This window comes from Pseudoliparis swirei, chromosome 15 (genome assembly GCF_029220125.1).
Source record: "Pseudoliparis swirei isolate HS2019 ecotype Mariana Trench chromosome 15, NWPU_hadal_v1, whole genome shotgun sequence".
Classification (NCBI taxonomy): domain Eukaryota; kingdom Metazoa; phylum Chordata; class Actinopteri; order Perciformes; family Liparidae; genus Pseudoliparis; species Pseudoliparis swirei.
Window position 1 is genome coordinate 17,417,608 of NC_079402.1, and position 22,219 is coordinate 17,439,826.

At 47.6% G+C, this 22,219-nt stretch overlaps 1 protein-coding gene across 1 annotated transcript; it reads left to right on the forward strand.

Moving 5' to 3' along the window:
• The first annotated feature begins 1,262 nt into the window (after positions 1-1,262).
• On the forward strand, positions 1,263-22,193 carry pcsk5a (proprotein convertase subtilisin/kexin type 5a). The gene is made up of 35 exons (XM_056433208.1): positions 1,263-1,451; positions 1,596-1,739; positions 2,022-2,089; positions 2,326-2,414; positions 2,499-2,671; positions 2,818-3,024; positions 5,476-5,576; positions 5,685-5,788; positions 6,159-6,279; positions 6,507-6,695; positions 7,303-7,439; positions 7,574-7,699; positions 7,872-7,974; positions 8,193-8,383; positions 8,626-8,710; positions 9,114-9,217; positions 9,361-9,499; positions 9,713-9,828; positions 10,143-10,245; positions 11,203-11,339; positions 12,177-12,374; positions 12,504-12,572; positions 12,723-12,765; positions 12,889-13,031; positions 14,713-14,913; positions 15,904-15,987; positions 16,084-16,282; positions 17,002-17,216; positions 17,924-18,166; positions 18,879-19,109; positions 19,177-19,351; positions 19,892-20,109; positions 20,490-20,590; positions 20,888-21,092; positions 21,320-22,193. Exons 1-35 carry the CDS (start codon positions 1,263-1,265, stop codon positions 21,769-21,771), a joined length of 5,403 nt encoding a protein of 1,800 aa, XP_056289183.1. The 3' UTR covers positions 21,772-22,193.
• The last annotated feature ends 26 nt before the right edge of the window (positions 22,194-22,219 follow it).

Here is a 22,219-nt window from a genome sequence, read left to right on the forward strand (position 1 = left end):
TAACACGCCAAAGGCGTGTTTCATAATTTAACAGCTGTTTATTACAGTGGCGAGCAGGACGAGCGACACGCCTAAAAACAAATTAATTTAGAGGATTTGATGTGTGTTTCATTAGATCGGAGACCTGAAGAGTTATTACAGTTTTCGCCACCATGCAACGGCGAAGAGGTCCACTGAGTCTAATGAAGAGGTGGCTGTCAGCATCGCCAAGGAGACCAAGGTATAGTAATGGGATATGAGGACACGCTGCTGGATTATTAATCAGCAACGTGTGTCCCTCCTCCCCCCCCCCCCCCCTCCAAACACATAAACACACACATGTCCATGTACCGGCCCCGTCTACACACTGATCCCCTTGAGCGAAAGAGCCCAGTGACACACGTTTAAAGTGTTTAATCTAAGTTAGATCTTATTTTTTAATAATAATTGTCCACGCTAAGATAATTGCTGAGATCTGTGAAAATTATGCCATCTTGGAAAAAAAGAAAGCAACTTGAAAGTGAAGTCATAAGAACGTTAAAGAAGTGGACGTATTCACCGTGACGTCACCGATTGGTTTGTGGACGACAGTTTTGAAGCATTTTGAGGCCTTTTAGCCATTGTGATCTTTGTATTTTCATTTTATTTTATTTTAAATTAATTTAACCAGGAAAAGCTTCATTGAGATTAGAAATCTCCTTTACAAGAGCGTCCAGGCCAAGACAGCAGCAGCAGCACATTACACAAAGTTTCAGATAATACAACATAAAACAGTGACAGACGATATAGAAAAAAGAAAGATAATATTTTTAGATCACAGCATGAATAAAACCAAAACTAGGACTCAAGTCATCATAACCCAGTTCACACAGATCTTTGGTCAACGCCATCTTGTTTTCCTTTGTTGGAAACAACCTTCCAATCACGATGTAGCCACACCCTATTTTACTCTAACTAGAATCATAATTTAACAAATGAACACAATGCTATATTGAAGAGGACTTGAAACTAACAATTGAGACCACATTCTCATGTTTACGATGTTTACTTAAATCAAGAAAAAAGTCATTTTCTCATTGACTTGACCAGAGGAGCAGTCTCCCCCTGGTGGCCATTAGGAAGAGTGCACGTTTAAGACGCTGACGCGTTTGCTTCACTTTTCAGAGTCGCAAGTTTCCGCCTCCGTTAGATCGAGAGCAACCAGATTTGTGGCAATCCGTCTAATGGTTGCTGAGATATTTTGGTCTGAACCACAGTGGTTGGACTGAGCCATGCAGCTATAGATGTCCATGTCTGTACCCCTTGTGTTCCTTCTTCAGGTGGAATGGCTCCAACAGCAAGTGGTCCACAGAAGAGTGAAAAGCAACTCCAGAGCCGGTCCGATCTCTGACATCCCCACTGCTCATCCTCTCTCTAACCGCACGCAGACTCTTCCCTATAACAATTCATTGTGGAACAGCCCCTGGTACATCGTGAGTCAGATTTTCCTTTTTCCTTCACTAAGCTGAAGTCTGAAAAACCGACGCATAAACCCAGAGAGACAGAGCCTAGAATACAACCTGATTTATTCTCTACTCCCAGGGGCTAAATTGAATAACTCACTCTTTGCTCCACAGCACTGCAGCGACGAGTCCAAAGGCTGCCAGTCGTGTATGAACATCGCGGGGGCCTGGAGGAGAGGGTACACCGGGAAGGGTGTGGTGGTGTCTGTCCTCGATGATGGCATTGAGCGGGAGCATCCGGATCTGAAGCCAAATTATGTAAGTGCCCCGGGATGGGGACGCTGTTCTCGGCAAAGGGGACATTAATCATAAGCTCTTTGGCAGAGCTCTTAGTGTAAGAGCGCAGAGCCGAGACGGACTGTGCAGGCGGAGCTTTCGGGCCAAAGGTTCGTAAAGGCCGGCCAACAGTCTTGGAATGGACATTAAACGTCTGATCCACTTAACTGTGGAGCGGACCGGTGAATAATGCTCTTTGTGGTTTGAGACAGACGGCCACCGGCATCTCGTAATGTGCCGCTACCGACTGTCCCTCTGATTCAGGATCCTCTGGCCAGTTATGATGTGAACGGACAAGACGAAGAAGACCCTCCTCCGAGTACTTCCAACTAGTGAGTGCTTCTTACTCCTGGATATCTCTTCTTTCCTTTCCGTCTCTTTTAATCATTGCACGCTTTTTTTCTCTCTCCACGTTTCTGTAATTGCATGCACACGTATGGATATGCAAATCCCCCCAGTCTGAGTTCTGTCTTCTCACTGGTTTGATGTGACTGAAATAGTCCATCTTCTCCTCATGCATATGCATCTAACCTCGTGTTCTGAAGTTCTCCTCTTCTTCTCTCTGAAGCCACGGGACACAGTGTGCGGGGATCGTTGCCGCGGCTGCAAATAACTCCCATTGCACGGTGGGGGTCTCTTTCCGAGCGCGGATAGGGGGTGAGTCCAAGACGGCGTGGATCTGGAACGGGGATGTTTTCTATAAGATAGATTTTTTTTTTAAATGTTGTATTCTACTTGTAGGCATCCGTATGCTGGATGGCGATGTGACGGACATTGTGGAGGCCCAATCACTGAGTTTCAGACCACAGCATATTGATATCTACCTGGCGAGCTGGGGGCCAGAAGACGACGGGGCCACTCTGGAGGGACCCGGACCCCTCACTCGTCTCGCTTTGCAGAATGGCATCAAAACAGTGAGAGAAAGAAAGTTTGTTTATGAGAAAGGCTTGTTGGTTGCACGTGTTCGTTTACGTCTGCGTCCCACCCGAGGCAGTGTATTTACTTCAAGGTCGTATTTTACCTTATTTATTTTTTTACGAATGTGTAAATATCATCTCAGGGCCGGCACGGGAGGGGCTCTGTTTTCGTCTGGGCGTCGGGGTACGGCGGACGGAGAGGGGACCACTGCTCCTGCGACGGCTACAGCGGCAGCGTCTACACCGTCTCCATCGGCGGCAGCACTCGGCGCGGCAGCGCGCCAGATTACCTGGAGCGCTGCTCCTCCACGCTGGCGACAGCTTACACCGGGGGGGAGGCGGGGGAAACGGTGAGGCGTCTGTGATGTGTTGTTCCCTTCATCTAAATCCAGGTATTTGTGCTCCACAAAGCAACACCGTGTGCTGACGAGCACACTGCGCACATCGCTACTCCCCTGTAATCGGTCCCCTACGGGGAGCGCGACGAATAGATTTACACTCGTCCTGGAAGTATTTTAGTCTGCACAGCAAACATGTGAACAGGCAAACATCACAATGCAAACATATATAAAGAATAGTGTTTCTAATAATGCATGAATCATTTATTTACTTGGGTTTAAATGGCGTTTTTCCCTCAAGGGCATCCTTGTTTTTCGTTATAGTTGTGACATTGTGCATAAAGGTGCATTAATGACACCTGGAACTTGAGTGATGAGGGTCACAGGTGTGATTTTGATGGGAAATGAGAATGAAAAATACTTTTGGGTCAAGTCTGTCCATTCAAGAACAACTGGAACCAGCGTCGGTAATACACGAGGGCAAAGGGCAAAACTGCCCCTAAGAAATATAGTTGTGCCCCTGATATCACGAGAGGGGCCAAAGATAACTCCATAATTTAGATACTTTTGTTTTTGTTCTTTGTTTTGTCTGTCCCGTCTGCATTGCCTGTAGATACAAACGAATATAATTTAGAATGATAAAAAAAACAATAAAATAAGTTATAATTGTTAATAGTCGTTTAAAAAAATTCATAATTGATAACTACAAATAAATAAGAATACAATTTAATATGATTGTCTGATTACGTTTTTGTTTTGTTAAAAAAGATCTTTTGCTTAAGCCTAAATGCCAGAGGAGCGTTTACATTATTTGTGATGATTATATTTGCAACTGTGGTTGAACAAACTCTCCAGCTGCTGAAAGCTGTTAAAAACACACAATACACTCTTTCTGTGAAGCAGTGCTCGGGGCGAGCAACAACTCCAGCATTGAGTGCGATTGGCTGAGACACCTGTCAATCAAGCAAATAGGCCCCAGACATTCCCGGGATGAACTTTTTTTTCTGGTGGAACAAAAATTTGAAAAGTTACATTTGCTTGTGAGAGCCTAAAATAAGAGGATATTGATAATATAATAATCTGGGGAATTGGCTTTTCCTCTTCATTTAAAAAGAAGCAATATTTTGTCGCCCAACCTTCCAGAGGAGCTGCATCGTAAACCTCAGCAGTTTCCGCGCGTCTAATGAGACGGTAAGAAGCTTTGTAAGCATCCGGAAAGATTTAAGAGGCCCTCCGTCGCATGCCGGCACAGACAATACGGCCAAATGACAGGCTTCGTAAAGTTGGAAAAGATATCCTCCTGTGGAATACATAATTACCTACTTCACTATTTTTTGGATTGGTTGGCAGTAATCTTTGTGTTTTGCACGGCAACCCATCAGGGAAGAAAGGAACGTGATTATAAGGTGTGTAATTATGTGTACTTTCCAAGCAAGGCATTTGGAAAACATGTCGCTAAAATATTAACACCTGCAAATTGATACAATTCACGTATTTACCATAAAATATCATCAGAAAATCCCAAAAAACAATTCAATTCAGTTTATTTTGTATCGCCCATTCTCACAAATGACAAATTTGCCTCAGTGCTTTACAATCTGTACACATATCCCTGACCTTTGACCCCACATCAGATCAGGAAAAACTCTTAAATAACCTTCAGGAGAGCAACAGAGGAGGATCCCTCTCCAGGATGGACAGGTGTAATATATGTCATGTGACCAGAAGGAATCATTAGAGTTAAAACACATTCAACTAGAATGGGCACTCGGTAGAGCGCATACCTTCGCATATCACAACATTGGGCATTGAATTATGAACATTTTGGCATTAGTTGCATGCCAATTGGATACAAATTGACCGTGCTATGGTAAAAAGAAGATGTTGACCTTTTCATGACCTTGACCTTTGACCCGATTGATCCCACAATATAATCAAATGGTCCCCGGATAATAACCAATCATCCCACCAAATTTCATGCGATTCAAGAAGATTTGGACCTTTTCATGACCTTGACCTTTGACTCGATCGATCCCAGAATCTAATCAAATGGTCCCCGGATAATAACCAATCATCCCACCAAATTTCATACGATTCGGTTTAAAACTTTTTTGTTATGCGAGGAACACGCATACAAATAAATAAATAAATACACGGCGATCAAAACATAACCTTCCGCATTTTCAATGCGAAGGTAATGAATATGACGGAGTGTATGAATAGTTGGTAGTCGGCATGGACCACGATCCAGACCTCCGTGATCCATCAGGCAGACGGAGGCAGAGCCACATTCAGTCCAGCCCAATGGTAAACTAATGTTTATCATCTCATGCTATATATCCAATCAGTCGACCCAGGTGTGAGTCCACTGCATTACGGTTGTGTGGTTGTGTGTGTGTGTGTGTGTGTGTGTGTGTGTGTGGCCAGGTGAATACTGTTGAAGGTGTCCGCTGTCCTCGGCAGGTCACGCTGGGTCCGCAGCAGAGCTGCAGCCGCGCTGCCTCGGAGACCTCACTCTCCTCCTCCGTAGCTGCAGGCGTCATCGCTCTGACGTTGGAAGCCAAGTAACCAACACACACACACTCACACTCACACACACACAAAATCCAGGTGCCATTAATTGGTTTCATCAGGCGCTGAGACGTGTTCTCTCCGTTTGACCTTTTCCTCAGCCCGTTGCTAACCTGGAGGGACGTGCAGCACATTATTGTCCGGACATCAAAATCTCATCATCTTCTCGCTCCCGACTGGAGCGTCAATGGAGCCGGATTCAAAGGTATTCCCGCCGGACGTCTGCGAAATGTCTAACTTCGCACACTTTATTATTTTTATTTTTTATTGCAGTATTTGCCAGCAGTTTGGAAAAAAAATTCTAATTACACGATCGCTTTCGAAAAGCCTTTCCAAACTCCATAATAAAGGAGATGAGCAAAGATGAGTTCAGCTTGATAAGCATATTTCGGTAATGGTTCTCTCAGCTCTTTTTGGGGGGGGGGGGAAACGATCAAGCAGCGAGCGCACGAGCTAATGAGATACTGTGAGCAGAGCAGTTCTGAACGCCTACGAAGGCCCAGGAGTGTGTGATGTTTTTACAGCGCCTCTCATGCCCCAGCTAATGTGTGTGTGTGTGTGTGTGTGTGTGTCAGTGAGCCATCTCTATGGCTTTGGCCTGCTGGATGCTGAGCGCATGGTGAAGGAGGCCGAGCGTTGGAAACCAGTCCCCGCGCAGCACCAGTGTGTGGAGGAGGCTCCCATCCAGCTGAGCAGGTACCTCACCAGTCGGGGCTTCCCTTGATTCCTCCACTTTCATCACACCTTATATCTATTTCTGTCTCCTTTCACATGACGGCTTCTATCACGTTTATTCTCGCATACTTTGATTTTTCTTTTAAATTTCCTTTCCTCCTCGTTTTCCTTCGCCACCATTCCCTCCTCTCATCTCCCTGCCACTCACATTGTCTTTAAAAAAAATTATTCTCCCCGTCTCCCGACAGAACTATTCATCCGGGCTCGCCGCTGACGTCCGTGTTCGAGAGCACGGGCTGCTCCGGCGAGCCGCGGAGGCGCGTCGTCTACGTGGAGCACGTCGTCGTCCGCGTCGCCATCGATCACGGTCGCCGCGGCGACCTTTCCATCACTCTCGCGTCGCCTTCGGGCACCGTGTCGCAGTTGCTCGCCAACAGGTAACGAGAGCGACGCTCCACCGCGGGGCTGAAGGCGTGGAACGCGTCGCCGCCCCCCCCCCCCCCCCCCCCGCTCCCTGAAGCCTCGGCGTACATGCAGCAACATTTTAGTTTAAAGCTCAGCGTATAACCGCTTAAAACACTCGCCTCGGTGCTAAATTCTTCAATTTGGCAACTTATACTATTGGGGGCGGGGCGGGGGAGGTGGGGATTCGGATTTTGGCAAACGCTACTGGAAAATTGCTGGAGTCGTGCTCATCTGGTGTGTAAGGGAACTGGTACAGCACCAAGTTTATGGCAAAATGATTTTCTGCATATTTTCAACGATATGGAGTTCCTTACTTTAAAAAATACAGCTTAAAGCAAATAGACACTCGGGTGTTAACTCTGCGTTATAGCACATTTTGGGGGAAAAGCAAATACATTTTTCTCAAGTTCTCTTTTTTTTTTGAAGCTGAACTCATCAATAATTTCATAATGCATTCCTACACCGGAGGTAGAAGAAGAGGCAGTAGTAGTCGTGTTCGCAGCTCCACTGGTAGCATTTGTAGTACAATTGGCACAGTTGTGGTTGTACTATTGTGATTATTTAATATTTTTGATTCAGGCCTCATGACGACTCCCACGAGGGATTTCCAAACTGGGAATTCATGACGACTCACAGCTGGGGGGAGCAGGCAGCGGGGGAATGGACTTTGAAAATCCAGGATACTTCCTCTCAGAAGAGAGACACCGCTGAACTAGGTCTGCTCTTCCTCTTTGTTACATCACAGCGTTATGAAGTAAACATCGAAGTTCAAAGACCAACAGCAGCTGGGATGCGGTGCAGGGCGTCCCCGGAGAGAGGCCTCTGATGTTGCTCTCTTCCTGTTTCTCAGGGACGCTAAAGGAGTGCTCCCTGCTGATTTACGGCACTGCCGGCCGGCCGTATCCCAGGCATGGTGAGCGGGGAGCCAGGTCGGCTGAGATGCTGATGGACAGTGACCTCATTGAAGAATACAGAGGTGAGTCGCGTCCCGGTAGAGCCTCTTCTTCCAGCTCCGACGTCTCAGACGGCAGCTAAATGCTGTTTTTTGTTAGTTCAGGTCGTAAAAAAACATAATGTCAGCATCTAAGAGAATCACTTCTCTGTTGCAGCCGTCGCGGTGCAGTGACTTTGAGTATTTGCCCTTCTAGGACCGTGCGACCCGGAATGCAGTGACGATGGATGTGAGGGGCCCGGCCCCCAGCGGTGTGTCACGTGCTTACACTTTGTTCTCAAGTTCAAGGATAGCGCAAGGTCGGCACGATGACACAGCGTGAAGAACAGCGCGTCATACACAATACAGTGTTTGGTGATGTTGCAGAACATATGACTCACGTTCTGCTATATTAATCTAATAAGCTGTTATTTAGTCCATATGTGTTTATGTGTTTATTTAAATTCCTAATGGAAACCTTATGATAATGAAAATGGATCCAGACTGGCGTTTTCTTTGGTCCCTGTCCATCCAATAGGACGTGTGTGTCAGGGTGCCCAAGGGGATTCTGGGGGGACCGCCGGCGTTGTAAGAGGTGCTACTCGTCCTGCGTGAGCTGCACTGGGAGTCACAGTGACCAGTGCACCTCCTGTCAGCCCGGTCACCACCCGACCGAGGGGACCAACACCTGCACGGCCGCCTGCGGGGACGACTACTACCTCGACCACGGTGGGATCTCTGGCCTGAAACCTGCTTTTCCGAATTTAGTTTCGTTGTTGCACTAAAACAGCAGATGGAATATCCTCCGGTGAACCTTTTCGGATCCATTGCTGTTGAGAAGCGGCTGCATGTGAGCCCGCTAATGAATAGTCAGTTGCTGTAACTGCAGTTGAGGGGTGTGCGAGTGAGATGGATGAATCGCTGCGATGTGTGTTACTGTGTTCCACGTGTATCGTTTGATTTCCCCGCAGATGCCAAGATGTGCAGGAAGTGCAGTGAGAGCTGCGTGAGGTGCGCCTCCTCCAGCGTCTGCAAGGAATGCAAACCAGGAACAAGGTGGGAGAAATCCTCCGATAATGGTTGAACGAACTGCTCTGTAAACACTGCTTCTCTTCCAGCTACTGGGCACCAACACTCTGCAGCTTCACACCAGTTAGGAAAAGCTTCGACGCTTTTGTCTCCATAATATGACAGGATGTGTTTCCCTTCCCTTCTCACACGGCCCAAATCTATTTTACTTACCATTTCTTTGCATCATCACAAGAAAACAAACGCACCATACGGTTGAGTGTGAAGACTCCGGAAGACCGCGTTCAGTGACTCAGTTCATCGAGTACTTGCGGTGGCGTGCTGTGGCTTGGAAAACCGAGTCTGCGGTCTCGGCAATGAGTCGTGTTCACGCTGTCACGTGATTGGTTGTGGGTGTCGCGGCGCCACATGCTCTCTCCGGCGTCTCCAGTCTGCAGGGGAATCGGTGCCAGCGGAGCTGCGCGGCGGGATTCTACCACGACAAGCAGGAAGGCGCATGCGAGCCCTGCCATGAGGCCTGCGCTACCTGTGCAGGTAAGAGCTCAGGTCAAAGGTCACGCGCTGTAAAAAAAACCCTCTTTGAATGTTTTTAAAATAAATGACGGGAGGTTGTTTTCATGTGTGTGTGTGTGTGTGTGTGTCTTTCATCCATTTTAAAAACACATTGGGTAATACAGGTGCAGGTGTTGCGGCGTGCAACGGGTGTGCAGAGGGCTTCCTGGTGGAGGAGTGGAGGTGTGTGTCCTCCTGCAGTGCTGGCTTCTACGCCACAGAGCCAAGTCCAGAGCTGGCTGATGGGCACCGGCTTTGTAGGAGGTGAGCTCACCGGTGTGTGTTCAGGTGTGGGTGGTTTGTTTATCTGCTGATGGCAGGCCTTATTCTGCCGGTTCGCTTCCCTTTTGTGTGTGTGTGTGTTTTGCTCATGCCTTTTTTTCACGTGTGTGCCCGTATGGGTGCGGTTTGTTTTTCTCTGTGTGTTTTGTGGTCAGTGTGCATGTTTGCGTTCACTCTCGGCGCTCTCCTCCTCAGGTGCGACGCCAGCTGCCTCACCTGCGCCGGGCCGAGCCGCGGGAACTGCAGCAGCTGTTCCAGCGGTCACCGCCTGCAGGAGGGCGCGTGTGCGGTTAGCTCCGTGTGCACAGGCGGTCAGTCGAGCATCTTCTCCCCACGTGTTGGCTCACGGCTGTGCCACGCGATTAAAGCAACAGTAACACATTTCAATCGTACTTCTTTAGGATTTCCTTTGAACTGGAAACAGCTGGTCATGTTTGATGGGAACATGAAGGCTGATTCATTGATATGTTAGAGCGATGTATGTATATGTCATCTTCATTCTGAGTCAACCGTAATGACTATTTATAAAACATGGTTGCGTGCTCTGTGGATGTTTCTTTCATCCTTTGGCGTCGACGCCTCGGATGATAATTCCTTCGGCGTTCTCTTGCTGCGTGTCTTTCAGGAGAATACCAGGACGGAGACTGGAAGTGCCGCGCGTGTGATGCCACGTGTCTGAAGTGCACCGGACCGCAGAGAGAAGACTGCATCAGCTGCGTGTCTTCACGGTGGGTCGGTCTCGACTACTTGATACACGGCCATTAGCGGAGATTAATTCATCCCACCGATCCTGCGTGACACTGTTTTGCTTTGCACGATCCAAATAACAATATTTTCACGGTTTGCCAGTAACACGCTGTCAATTATTTATCAATGGAAATTAATTCTGGATGTTATTATGCCAGAGTCGTCTTTATAATTTCAAACAAGGTAAATGGAGCAGAGCCGGAGCGATCCGTCACTTAATTGACGGGTCGATTCAGAAGGACAATTATTGGCAACCATTATGATAATTGATGCATCGTTTCAGTAATTTTACCCAAACAAATTGAGTCGAAGACAAATGTCAAACAGGCTCTGGCTCCAGCTTCTTAAAAGGGGAGAGAGGTGCTCAGTTTTTTTTCTTGTCGCTCTATGAACTGAACATACAAATGAGGCATTTAAAGACGTCGTTTTGGGCTCTGGGACATTGAGATGGGCAGATTTTCACAGTTTCTTTTTGTGTTGTTTTCATAGACTTTATTGGGTAATTGGGTGAGGGGTGGGCGGGGTATTGAGTATAAATAAGTCATAAAAAAGTTCATCTGTGGTTTGTTTTTTAAATAATTCAAAAGCAATTAAACATTTGGACAAAAGACAGTAATTCACTGTATACCCTGTTGGTGTGTCTGATATGTTGCTCACCAGCACGTCAACTGCATATCAGAAATTAGATTTTAAAATAATCAGCATCAGTATCCAAAAATCCCTCATTGCCTCCCAGTTTATCCGACCATGCCCTCCCCCTCCTCCCTCCTCCCTCCCTCTCCTCCCCGTGTGCACACGCTCGGCTTCATCCGTGTACCTCTGCCATGTGTTACACGCCGGGCCGTGAATAATGAGCTCATCTCATTTGCATAGCAGTAATTCATATCTGTTGATTTACTGTGGCGTTTCAGCTGTTTGGATGTTGTTGTTGGCTGCAGGGCTCTAGATGTCGGCCGCTGCGTGGTGCAGTGTGCAAAGGGCAAGTACAAGTCGGGTGGCCAGTGTCACCTGTGTGACCACACCTGTGCCACCTGTGTGGACGCGAGGCCTGACAACTGCACCGGCTGTGACACAGGTGAGGACTGGACACGTAAATCACACGGTGTGTTAGCGTGTTTATGTACTGTGTGTGTCTGTGTGAGCATCATCATCAGTCTATAATTCCACATTTATATATATATGTGTGTGTATATATATAATGTCTGTATATATGTGTATATGTATATATATATATGTGTGTATATATATACAGGACTGTCTCAGAAAATTAGAATATTGTGATGAAGTTCTTTATTTTCTGTAATGCAATTAAAAAAACAAAAATGTCATGCATTCTGGATTCATTACAAATCAACTGAAATATATTGCCTTTTATTCTGATTTATTGCTGATTATGGCTTACAGCTTAAAAACTCAAATATCCTATCTCTAAATATTAGAATATCATGAAAAGTATACTAGTAGGGTATTAAACAAATCACTTGAATTGTCTAATTAACTCGAAACACCTGCAAGGGTTTCCTGAGCCTTGACAAACACTCAGCTGTTATAAATCTTTTTACTTGGTCTGAGGAAATATTAAAATTGTATGAGATAGGATTTTAGAGTTTTCTTAAGCTGTAAGCCATAATCAGCAATATTAAAAGAATAAAAGGCTTGCAATATTTCAGTTGATTTGTAATGAATCCAGAATGCATGACATTTTTTTGTTTTTTTAATTGCATTACAGAAAATAAAGAACTTTATCACAATATTCTAATTTTCTGAGACAGTCCTGTATATGTATACGTATGTGTGTATTTATATATATATATATGTTTATATATATATGTGTGTGTATATAGATGTATATATATACACATTTATATATATATATAGATGTATATTTATATGTGTGTTATCTGTCTTCCAGATAAGTTTGAAGTGGAGCGATACCTGCACGGAGGCCTGTGTCTGGACGCCTGTCCCGAGGCCTTCTACCACAGCGAGGAGCGGCGCTGTGAGCCGTGCTCGGACCGCTGCCGGTTCTGCACCGGCCCGACTCGCTGCCTCCAGTGCAACGCCTCCTACCTCTCTCACGGCGTGTGCGTGAAGCTGGAGTGTGGAGAAGGTAAACAAGGTCACGCTGTTGTCTATGAGATGGCCTTCTGCAGTGTCAACAATAACCTTGAAAAAGCATTGTCCCTTCGCTGTCTCATCCCCTTTCTCTCTATTCTATTCTTTCACACTCTTTTCTCAGGGGAGGTGGAGGATCCAGACTACGACGACTGCATGGCGTGTGAGGAGGGATGCAGGAAGTGCGTCTTGTGTAGGTCACCGCTCGGTAGCCGTAGTAAAGTCGTCCCCGCTATGATCGCTGCCTACGGGAGACCGAGACCTCCTCGCCGTGTTCAAGGGTTCTCCTGCTACTTCCTGTTTGAAAAGGAGAGCTGAATTTGTGTTTGTCTGCTTTCAACAGATAACCCCAAGCATTGCCTCTCCTGCACTGAGGGCTTTTACAAGTAAGGCCGTGTGCCTCGCTGTCGCTCACTGCTATGCTCCAATGAAAAGAGCCCTGTGTGTGTGTGTGTGTGTGTGTGTGTGTGTGTGTGAACCACAGATACAGACGCAGCTTTTCTTATCAGTTTTCAGGACGGCTGCTTCAAAAACTGCCCGGCGAAGACGTACAGCGTGGCAGAGGAGATGACCTGCGTTCCATGTGATGACAACTGCGTGAGCTGTGATGAACATGAGTGCTACTGGTGTGAGACCGACCTCTTCCTGTCAGGTACGACTCCCCCACTGGGTCAAGAAGATAATGCTCGATGCATTATTTTTTTACGATCCCTAAAACTCAAAACATCATGACTGCAGTGTAAGATAACGTCACTCAGAATGTGATCGTTCTGTATTCTAGGTTTGATTATTATTTACTGATCCATTATGAAAAGTATCATTTCACTGTTGTAGTTTCTTAATTGTATATAGTGTTGGGAAGTGTATAAGATAATTACTTTTTTTTTAAATGTCAAATTTTAATCTCTACAGTTACAAATGGTGTAGTAAGTATAATGCAGCAGAAAATGGAGATCCTCAAGTAGAGCACATCAAATGTGTCCTTAGTATATATATATATATATATATATATATATAATAGTTCTTAAGGGACATGTACAGTCCTCCATTGGGAAGTTCTGAAGAATACAGAATATTACAAGTGATCAATGTGCACTCTTACATACTGTATTATCATTATCTTCACTCCAGTTATTCAGGGGAGGACTTTAAGTTATCACCGGGGGGATGAACCGCTCCACTTTGTTTGGTTTCTGTATAAAACCAAACAAGCTTTATAGTTTTTCGATAATATCGTAGATCCATAAGGCAACTGACAGGAGAAAATAGCAACTACAAATCCTGCCACTTCAGCACCACGGACAGCACCGTGGAGTTGTCAATACACAGGACAGGTGGGCTCCTGTGTCCGGGCCATCGATGGGGTCACGACTTCTCACCTCACAAACCTCAGCCAGATAAAGGCGAACATGTCCACCTCGACAAGCGGCGTGCCCCTGCAGCCCTCTGCTCCTATGGGATGGAGAGGGGTCGGTTAGCGAGGGGCGTGTGTTTTGGTCATTTTGGTCACGGGGTAATTGCTCATCGACTATTTTATTGTTTTGTTCGAACCGATGCAGCATCTACATGTTACAGCGGGTCGAGCTAATCGTAGCTACTCTCTTTGCTCCTTTACGTTGGCTAATTTATCGTCTATAAATGCATTAATAACTAGAATGGGCACTCGGTAGAGCGCATACCTTCGCATATCACAAGATTGGGCATTGAATTATGAACATTTAGTTGCATGCCAATTGACCGCGCTATGGTAAAAAGAAGATGTTGACCTTTTCATGACCTTGACCATGACCTTTGACCCGATCGATCCCAAAATCTAATCAAATGGCCCCCGGATAATAACCAATCATCCCACCAAATTTCATGCGATTCAAGAAGATTTTGACCTTTCCATGACCTTGACCTTTGACCCGATCGATCCTAAAATCTAATCAAATGGCCCCCGGATTATAACCAATCATCCCACCAAATTTCATGCGATTCGGTTTAAAACTTTTTTTGTTATGCGAGGAACACGCATACAAATAAATAACTAAATAAATACACGGCGATCAAAACATAACCTTCCGCATTTTCAATGCAAAGGTAATAATTACTTATTTTGAAATAGCAATCTTCCAAAGTCAGTAACTATAAATGGGGCCAGATGAACTACCCAATCTACACTTTGAGTTTGTTTCCACACTTGTTTTTTTAAGAGCATATTAAAATGAGATTGGCGGATTTCCCTCCTTAAGTACAAGAAACAAAAATTGTACATTTTTCCCAGCCGAGTGATTTACACGCAACAACGAGACAAAAAGCAACAGAGAAATCGTCTATTTTTTCTCCCACAGATGGGAGATGTGTTTCGACGTGTCCTGTCGGTTTCTATGGTTACGAAGACACCAACGACTGTGAGCGTTGTCACTCGGACTGTGTGACGTGCGGCGGCCCGGAGCACGACGACTGCCTGTCGTGTGAGGAAGACGAGCTGCTGGAGAACGGAGAGTGTGTATCGGACCACGAGGCGTGCCCCCTGAAGACCTTTCTCAGCGGTACGACTGATACGCATCTAGTCCACTAATCCAACTGTCTGCTTCTAATGAGCTGGGGACTTGGGCACTTTCACAGGGGCAGGACATAAATCTTGCAGGGTAATTGGTCTGCGTGCCACTGTCCCTGAACCCCGTGCCAACTTAAGTAGTGGAAACGGGCAGAACGACTGAACGACAGCCAGACACTAAATTGGAAGTAATTGACTTGATATGCTGAACATTTAGTTCCCCCCCAAAGAATCAGTCGGACAGACCTTTAAACAACATACGGTAATTAGAGCGAGACGAGACATCTTAATTATAGGAGCCAAAGTAACCGAGCAAAGTACATAGGTTATTACAAAAGGGGCACATGAACACGCGGAACTAAAGATATTCTTAAACTTTTAATTTGAGCAACTACAAAACCTTAAATTAAAGCCTTACACCTCCACACGGTCGTCAGAATAGCTTCAGGCTTTCCTGTCGTCGTCAGTTGGTTTAGATCGTGAAGAGCGGGTTTACGTTGGAGGCCGTTGCAGGAATGCATTTTGGGAAATGTGCTTTCTTGCTCGCGGGTAGTGAGGGTTGATATTACACTCGTGTCTGTTCTCTACATATGAAGCTAGCCAGCAGCGCAATGAAATGAAGCAGCTAGCTCTGTTCTGTTCAAAGTTAAACGTTGGACTCATGGGAGTCACTGCGCGCATCCAGAAAATAGTTATAGAATACAACTTATCTTTACAAATATCAGTGAAGAAAGCTGCAAAATAAACAAATTAGAGGAGTTGGTCGGCACCCTCTTGCTTCCAATGTTTATGCTAAGCTAGCTAATCACCTGCTGGATCTAGCCTGATATTTAACGAGTGGTATCAATCCTGTGGTATTGATCTTCTCTTATCTACCTCTGAGACAAGTGTGCGTGTCCCAAAAAACCAAAGCCACCTCTATTCCCCGCTATGCAGCTTGAGTCCCACTGTCTTCGTGCTCTCACTCCCGTTTCCCCCTCAGATGACGGAGAGTGTGAGAACTGCCACCCGTCGTGTGCGTCCTGCTCCGGAGACGAGGAGAACCAGTGTGCGACGTGTGCAACAGGTCTGTCGCTCTCTCGGATGAGATGTCCGAATGCTCTCAGCGCCTTCCTCTTCTCAGAGAGCAGGTGTGGACGTGTTCTCTCTCTCCCTCCTCCAGGGCGGTTTCTGACCGCACAGCGAACATGCGTGTCCAAGTGTCCGGGCGGTGCGTACGGCGGCCGGCTGAGCGGCGTGTGTGACGCCTGCCCTCCAGGCTGCTTGCAGTGTGTGGACGCTCAGCTCTGCACGCGCTGCCACAGCTCTCGCAGAGCGCCCTTATTCCTGCAGGCCGGACAGTGCGTCCAACAATGTGTCAGGTATATAACATACTTTTTACACACTTTTACATGAGTGTGTTTAAGCTTTATCTGGGAATTGATTATTCTGCTTTGGGATATACTGGAGGGATTTAACCGCGGCGGCAAAATCCCGTTGAAATCAGAAGTTCAGAAGTTTGCGGCGCGGTGTCCGACGAGCTGAAGGGAGACGTACTCGCTGGTCAGGGTGACTTTCCCCACTTGATGTTTATATGCCATTAAATTGTGACGTTCTTGAGCTTGAAGGAATATCTTGTCCTTGCTGAAGAGGTCCTCGAAGCATCCATTAGCACCGAGATGACGATTTAAACTTGTTGGCCGTGAGGGCTTTATTTATTATTTTACGACTAGCACCACCAAAGGCACCTTTTTGTTTTAGCTGTACTTAAGTACGCCATGATTCTCTGGATGAATTATTAGTCGTCATTTGTAGACGAGAGCCAAGACCTCAAGCAGCAGAGCATTTATGACGGCATATTAAATGTTATCTCATCGAGGGGAAACATTTCAATAAATGTAGTCGGGCTTGACACCTTAATTAGTTAAGAGAGTTAGTTCAACAAACATGTTTATACTTACCTGGTTTTAAGTAGGAATTGCAAGGGAACGCTTAGTGATGCATCTATGTGTCTGTCCATCATGCTGCCTGCTGGACATGATGGGGATGCCGTGCCGTGCCGTGCCGGTGCATCTACTGACGTGGCTTTGGCTCCTCACAGGGGTTACCCCGCAGGCCAGCTGTGTCGGAGCTGTGCGCCCGGCTGCGCCTCCTGTGGGAAGAACGCCACCCACTGCCTCGGCTGTGAAGGACCTCTCCTCCTCCACCAGCACCAGTGTGTGGAGGCGTGTCCTCCGGGGCACACTCTGCACGACGGAGAGTGCCAACGCTGCCCCCCCGCCTGCCAGGAGTGCAACCCTCAGGGGCCGTGCACAGGTACTGAGGGACATTCAGATGGAAACGCTCATTCAGTTGAAGCCGGAAGGATTTGACTTCTCTGGATGATGTTCAGAGAACCAGAAAGTTTGTGTTTTTTCTATTTGCATGACTCTCGATGCATGACTCAGACGGTTCCACCGCTTCGATTGAAAATGTCTGTAAACCACGAATGCGTGCTCAACATTTCAGGGCGATCCACGCGACAGCCGTCGAGTCATTTCCCTCCCGCTTCCCCGTTCTGTCTGCGTTTATAATTTGTCATCGTGAAATGACTCGCGGATGGATTGCCATGGAAGTTGGCAGACGATCACGGAAGCGACGGGTGATCCCTTCAGTTCTCCCGTGGCGGCGTGGACCACTTTGCATTGTGACTGAGCACCAAGGCGGCCACGTTGCCCGCAGCTGTGTTTTGTGTTTAGTGCTAATTGGGAAAAGTCAGCACGCTTACGAGATCCACTGAGATGTTGAACGTGACGAACACATCGCCAGGATTAGCGCCGCTGATCTTTCTAAAACCTCCCGTTACTGTCACTACGCGCACTGTGTCCACATCACATTGTATTTCATCTACTTTTCGAGAGCGACTGAAACGAACCCCCGACAGAGAGGACTCTTCTTCCTCTTTTTGCCCTCAACGGCTCGAGGGTCTCGTTTCTCTCTTGCTCTACGTTGTTGCTCCATGCTGACCGCCGTCCTCTGCGCAGGCTGTGAGGAGCATCACTTCCTCCACGAGGGAGCGTGTGTGTCCGACTGTCCCGAGAGCTTCTTCGAGGACGGGGAGCAGAGGGCGTGTCCGCGCTGCCACCCCGACTGCGCGCTGTGCGACGGCCCGAACTCCGACGACTGCGACGCCTGCAAGGACCCCGAGGCCACGCTGCACATGGGCGCCTGCCCCGCCGCCTGCCCCGCCCACGCGTACAGAGACGCCATCACGGGGGAATGTAAAGGTACGGCGGCATGCAGCGTGACTAGAGCCGCCTGTTTGAACAGGACGAGGTGATTTGAGGTACATGAGATGAACATGCACCTCTGTGCTCCGTCTAAACCCAGTTATCGTGTTGATCTGGTTTCCCTCATGTTGTTCTACCTTCAGGGCTGCTGCCCGTTGTGGGTATGAAGGAGTCAGAGATGCTCTATTTCTGAACATTTACTGTCCTGTCGAGCGCCCTTCGTGCATTTTCTCAATTATACTCTCGACTGCGCCGCAGCGTGTTTCCTGACTTTAGCTCAGACTGAAATAGCAACGCTTAACAGGCAGCTGTCAGACTCTGAGAAACTGAACGGCGATGCCAAAGACGGTCCCTAGAGAGAGACGCACTCCGGTCCGGTTCGTCAAAAACAGCGAGGATGGGGCGCTCCTCCGAGGGAAATGGTGTAGGCGACGCCCACTTGTGTTGCTTCACACAGCAGTGAGACGCTTCAAGGGGGCATTGCATATCATACATGGGTGATTTTCTTTTTTTGTATATGTGTATATTCATTTGAAGTCTAAAGAAGCTGCAGAAAATGTGGTCACGCTTGGAGAGCCCAACGGGTGGAAATCCCAACAGACAGTTTCACTCCAGAAAGATGTGAAAAATCTCATCTTTGAATCGTCGTAGTTTTATTATTAAATACCGTCCCTTCCCGTGTGACCTAACCCGTGACTCGTTTGTCCAGACTGCGATGCGTCTTGCCTCACCTGCTCCCCCACGGGCTCCTGCACCAGCTGCAGAGAGGGTCAGAGGTCGGAGGGCCACGGCCGCTGTGCGCCGCCACCCAGCAGCTGCGCCCCTCATCAGTACGCAGACCAGGACGGGGAATGCCACGCGTGCCACAAGCATTGCCACCGGTGTTCAGGCCCCGGCAGAACCCACTGCCTGAGCTGCAACCAGAGGCATCTCCTGCTCAGTGAGTCCACCTTGTCTGTCTGTTCTCGTTTGTTTGGCCTTCTGATTGTGTGTGTTTGTCGATACAGACGCCACCTGTGTGGACGAATGTCCGACGGGCTCCTACGCCGAGTCGGGCCAGCGGTGTTCGCCGTGCCATCCGTCCTGCCAGTCCTGCGTCGGGGGGCTCAGCTGCGAGTGCCTCGCCTGTAACATCCACTTATTTCGAGAGGGCAAGGAGTGCGTGGAGACGTGCCAGCACAGGTAGTTGGACCTGCCCGGCGTCCGGCGGCGCCGCTCCATCCATCACACCGAGTGCGGTCACACAGCGTTGCCATTAATAAAAGATCCTCCTCGTCACTTAATGTCATCGGGGACACGAAACCTTTGCTCGTCTCCAGTCGGCTGGACGCGGCTGCAGTTTGGGGAAAGAGGCTAATTTAGCTTGAGATTTAAATAGCCCTTCATGTGGCCTGTAAAATGCTAATTAGACTTTATTTTATTTGGGGTGCGGTGAGTGAGAGTTAAATTAATGTGCCGTTAAATTGAGGAGCAGTTATATATATATATATATATTCCAGAGGAAACAAAAAGGGATGCAAAGGCTAATAATGAATCCTTTCAGACCAAAAGCAGAGAATCTGACGTTGAATCCATGCAGGACCCGCGTCTCTCTCCTCTCGGCGGTTTGAAGTGTTTTGTTATGTCTGCAGCGCCTCGATGTCCGGGTACTTGCTGCATGTGAATGAGCGTCAAACAAAAAAAAGTCCAATCTCCTCCCCTAATTGAATCCTCTCCCGACAGTCGCTACGGCAACACCGGCTCGAGGACGTGCGAGAAGTGTGACCCGAGCTGCGGGGAGTGCGTCGGCGGCGAGGAGGACGGCTGCCTGAGCTGCGCTCCGGGTCTCCTCTACCTGCGGAGAGAAGGCCGGTGCCTCCCCTCGTGCCCTCGGGGGCACTACCACGACACGGCACACCGGACCTGCGACGGCTGCCACGCCAGCTGCAGAGCGTGCTCAGGTCGGAGCGGGGGGGGGAAACACACGTGGAGGCGATGAGATATTTATTAGATTCTGGTTTTTTTTCTCCAGTAGTGATGTCATATACGGTGCATATGTCCTGCATATGATGCATTCATCTTAAAGGAATATATTGAACAATTAACTCTGTCTCATCTAAAGTAAATAAAACGAGATCAACATACCCCATGAGAATATTTAAATCACTATTCATGAATTTAGTTCATGTTACCGTGGCGTGGTTCACATGCCAGGCTCTGGCCACTCGATTGTGGGTTCAATTGATTGTTGTTTTTCAATATTTTCTTTGGATTTGTTGACGATAGGTTAATCCAGAATATTCCCAGTCCCCGTTATCTTTGCGTTGTCGTGCTCCTGCAGGAAGGGACTCCCAGTCCTGTGTCTCGTGCCACCCTGGGTACCAGCTCTCAGGGGGCGTGTGCGAGTCCACGTGCGACGTGGGCCGGTTTCCCGTGATGCAGGTGACCACTCACTTTGTTATTTCACAAGCAAAACAACAAAATCTATCCTTGCTCTACTCTCCGTGCCTTCTCTCAAATAACAACGAGTGTTCTGACCCTGGGTATCACACAACATAATCCAGACAGACTTATTACTGCAGCAGGAGAACTCTCAAAGGGCTCCCGCTGCGCGCTCCTGCTGGCAGGTCGATGCATATTAATGGGAGGAGTCGTGGTTTTTAAAAATGCACGCTGACCGCTGTGAGTCCGGGCGCGTCGTGTCTTCAACGGCGCTCCTTTCTCTCGGCCCCTCGTCAGGATTCAGGCCACGCCTGTGAGGACTGTGACGGATCCTGCATGGAGTGTCGCGGGCCGGGTCCGGCCAACTGCACCATGTGTCCTCCTCGGGCCATCTTAGAGGCCGGAGGACGCTGCCTGCTTTGCTGCCGCCGTGAGGAGGAGGAGGAAGAGGAGGAGAAGGCCACAACGCAGCAGGACTGTTGCAACTGCACCGAGACTCGAGGTAGACTATCGGTCTCTCGGATGAGCATATTATTATTTATTTTTTTCTTGGGTTTATTTAATAAGGGACAGTGCACATTAATAAAAACATTTCAGTTAATGTGCCAGTTAGCCAAGAGGCTGTTTTTCATCTGTAGTCCCAAATGAATATGTTCTTCTCCTCTGGATTCAAGCGGCTCGTCAGTGAGACAGATTTACCCGTCTGTGTTTTTTTCTTCATTTTTTTAGGAGAGTGCATCCTGAGCACAAACTTGGCATTCAGAAATGAAGAGGAAGAGGAGGCCAGGGGCAATATGACAATCTTCATCATCGCCTGCGTACTGTTGGTGCTGGTACTGGTGGCCGTGTTCTTCATCATCCGGCACACGCGCTCCAAGAGGGCGCCGCCGGACATCACGCCGCGCGGCTACGAGAAGCTGGGCTCCAGAAGCGGCTACAGCTCCGCCTCTTCGGCGTCGCACAGCGGTGCCGGAGGTCGCGTCCAGGAGGCGCAGTTGGTGGACATGACTGGACGCCGCTCGGGGAGTAAGGTTCATGACGAAGACGCAGACGACGACGACGAGGACATTGTTTACATGGGCCAGGACGGCACCGTCTACAGGAAGTTCCGGTACGGACAGCTGGAAGACGACAACGACGACGAGTTTGAGTACGACGACGAGAGCTACACGTTCCGGTGAAGTATGAGAATTCCTCCTCTTCCTCTTCATGTTTCTGTCCTCCTGAGGGACAGACCCATTCATCCTTCTGTGATGAGAGTTGAACCCAATGAGACGCGAGAAGATATTTATAATGAGCTGCATTTTACTGCTATTCATTCACAACATGATCTATTTCTGCATTCTTATGGACTTCTTCAATTAACTAAGCTTGATTTTTCTGGACTTTGTTTAGAGTCATGGCATATATCACAAACATGATCATGGACATTTACTAGTTTTGAGCGTTTAATTAATCATATTATTCATTCATTTTTAATTGTTGTGGTGTTGAAGTTTCATTTTTAATGTGACTCATGGTATTTATTTAGCTTTTCTATATTCCCATACGTTTGCTTTTCAATTTGAAAAATGTGTTCTGTTCAAATAAAGTCTTGAAACCAAGAAAAGTGAAGTACAGACGAAACCT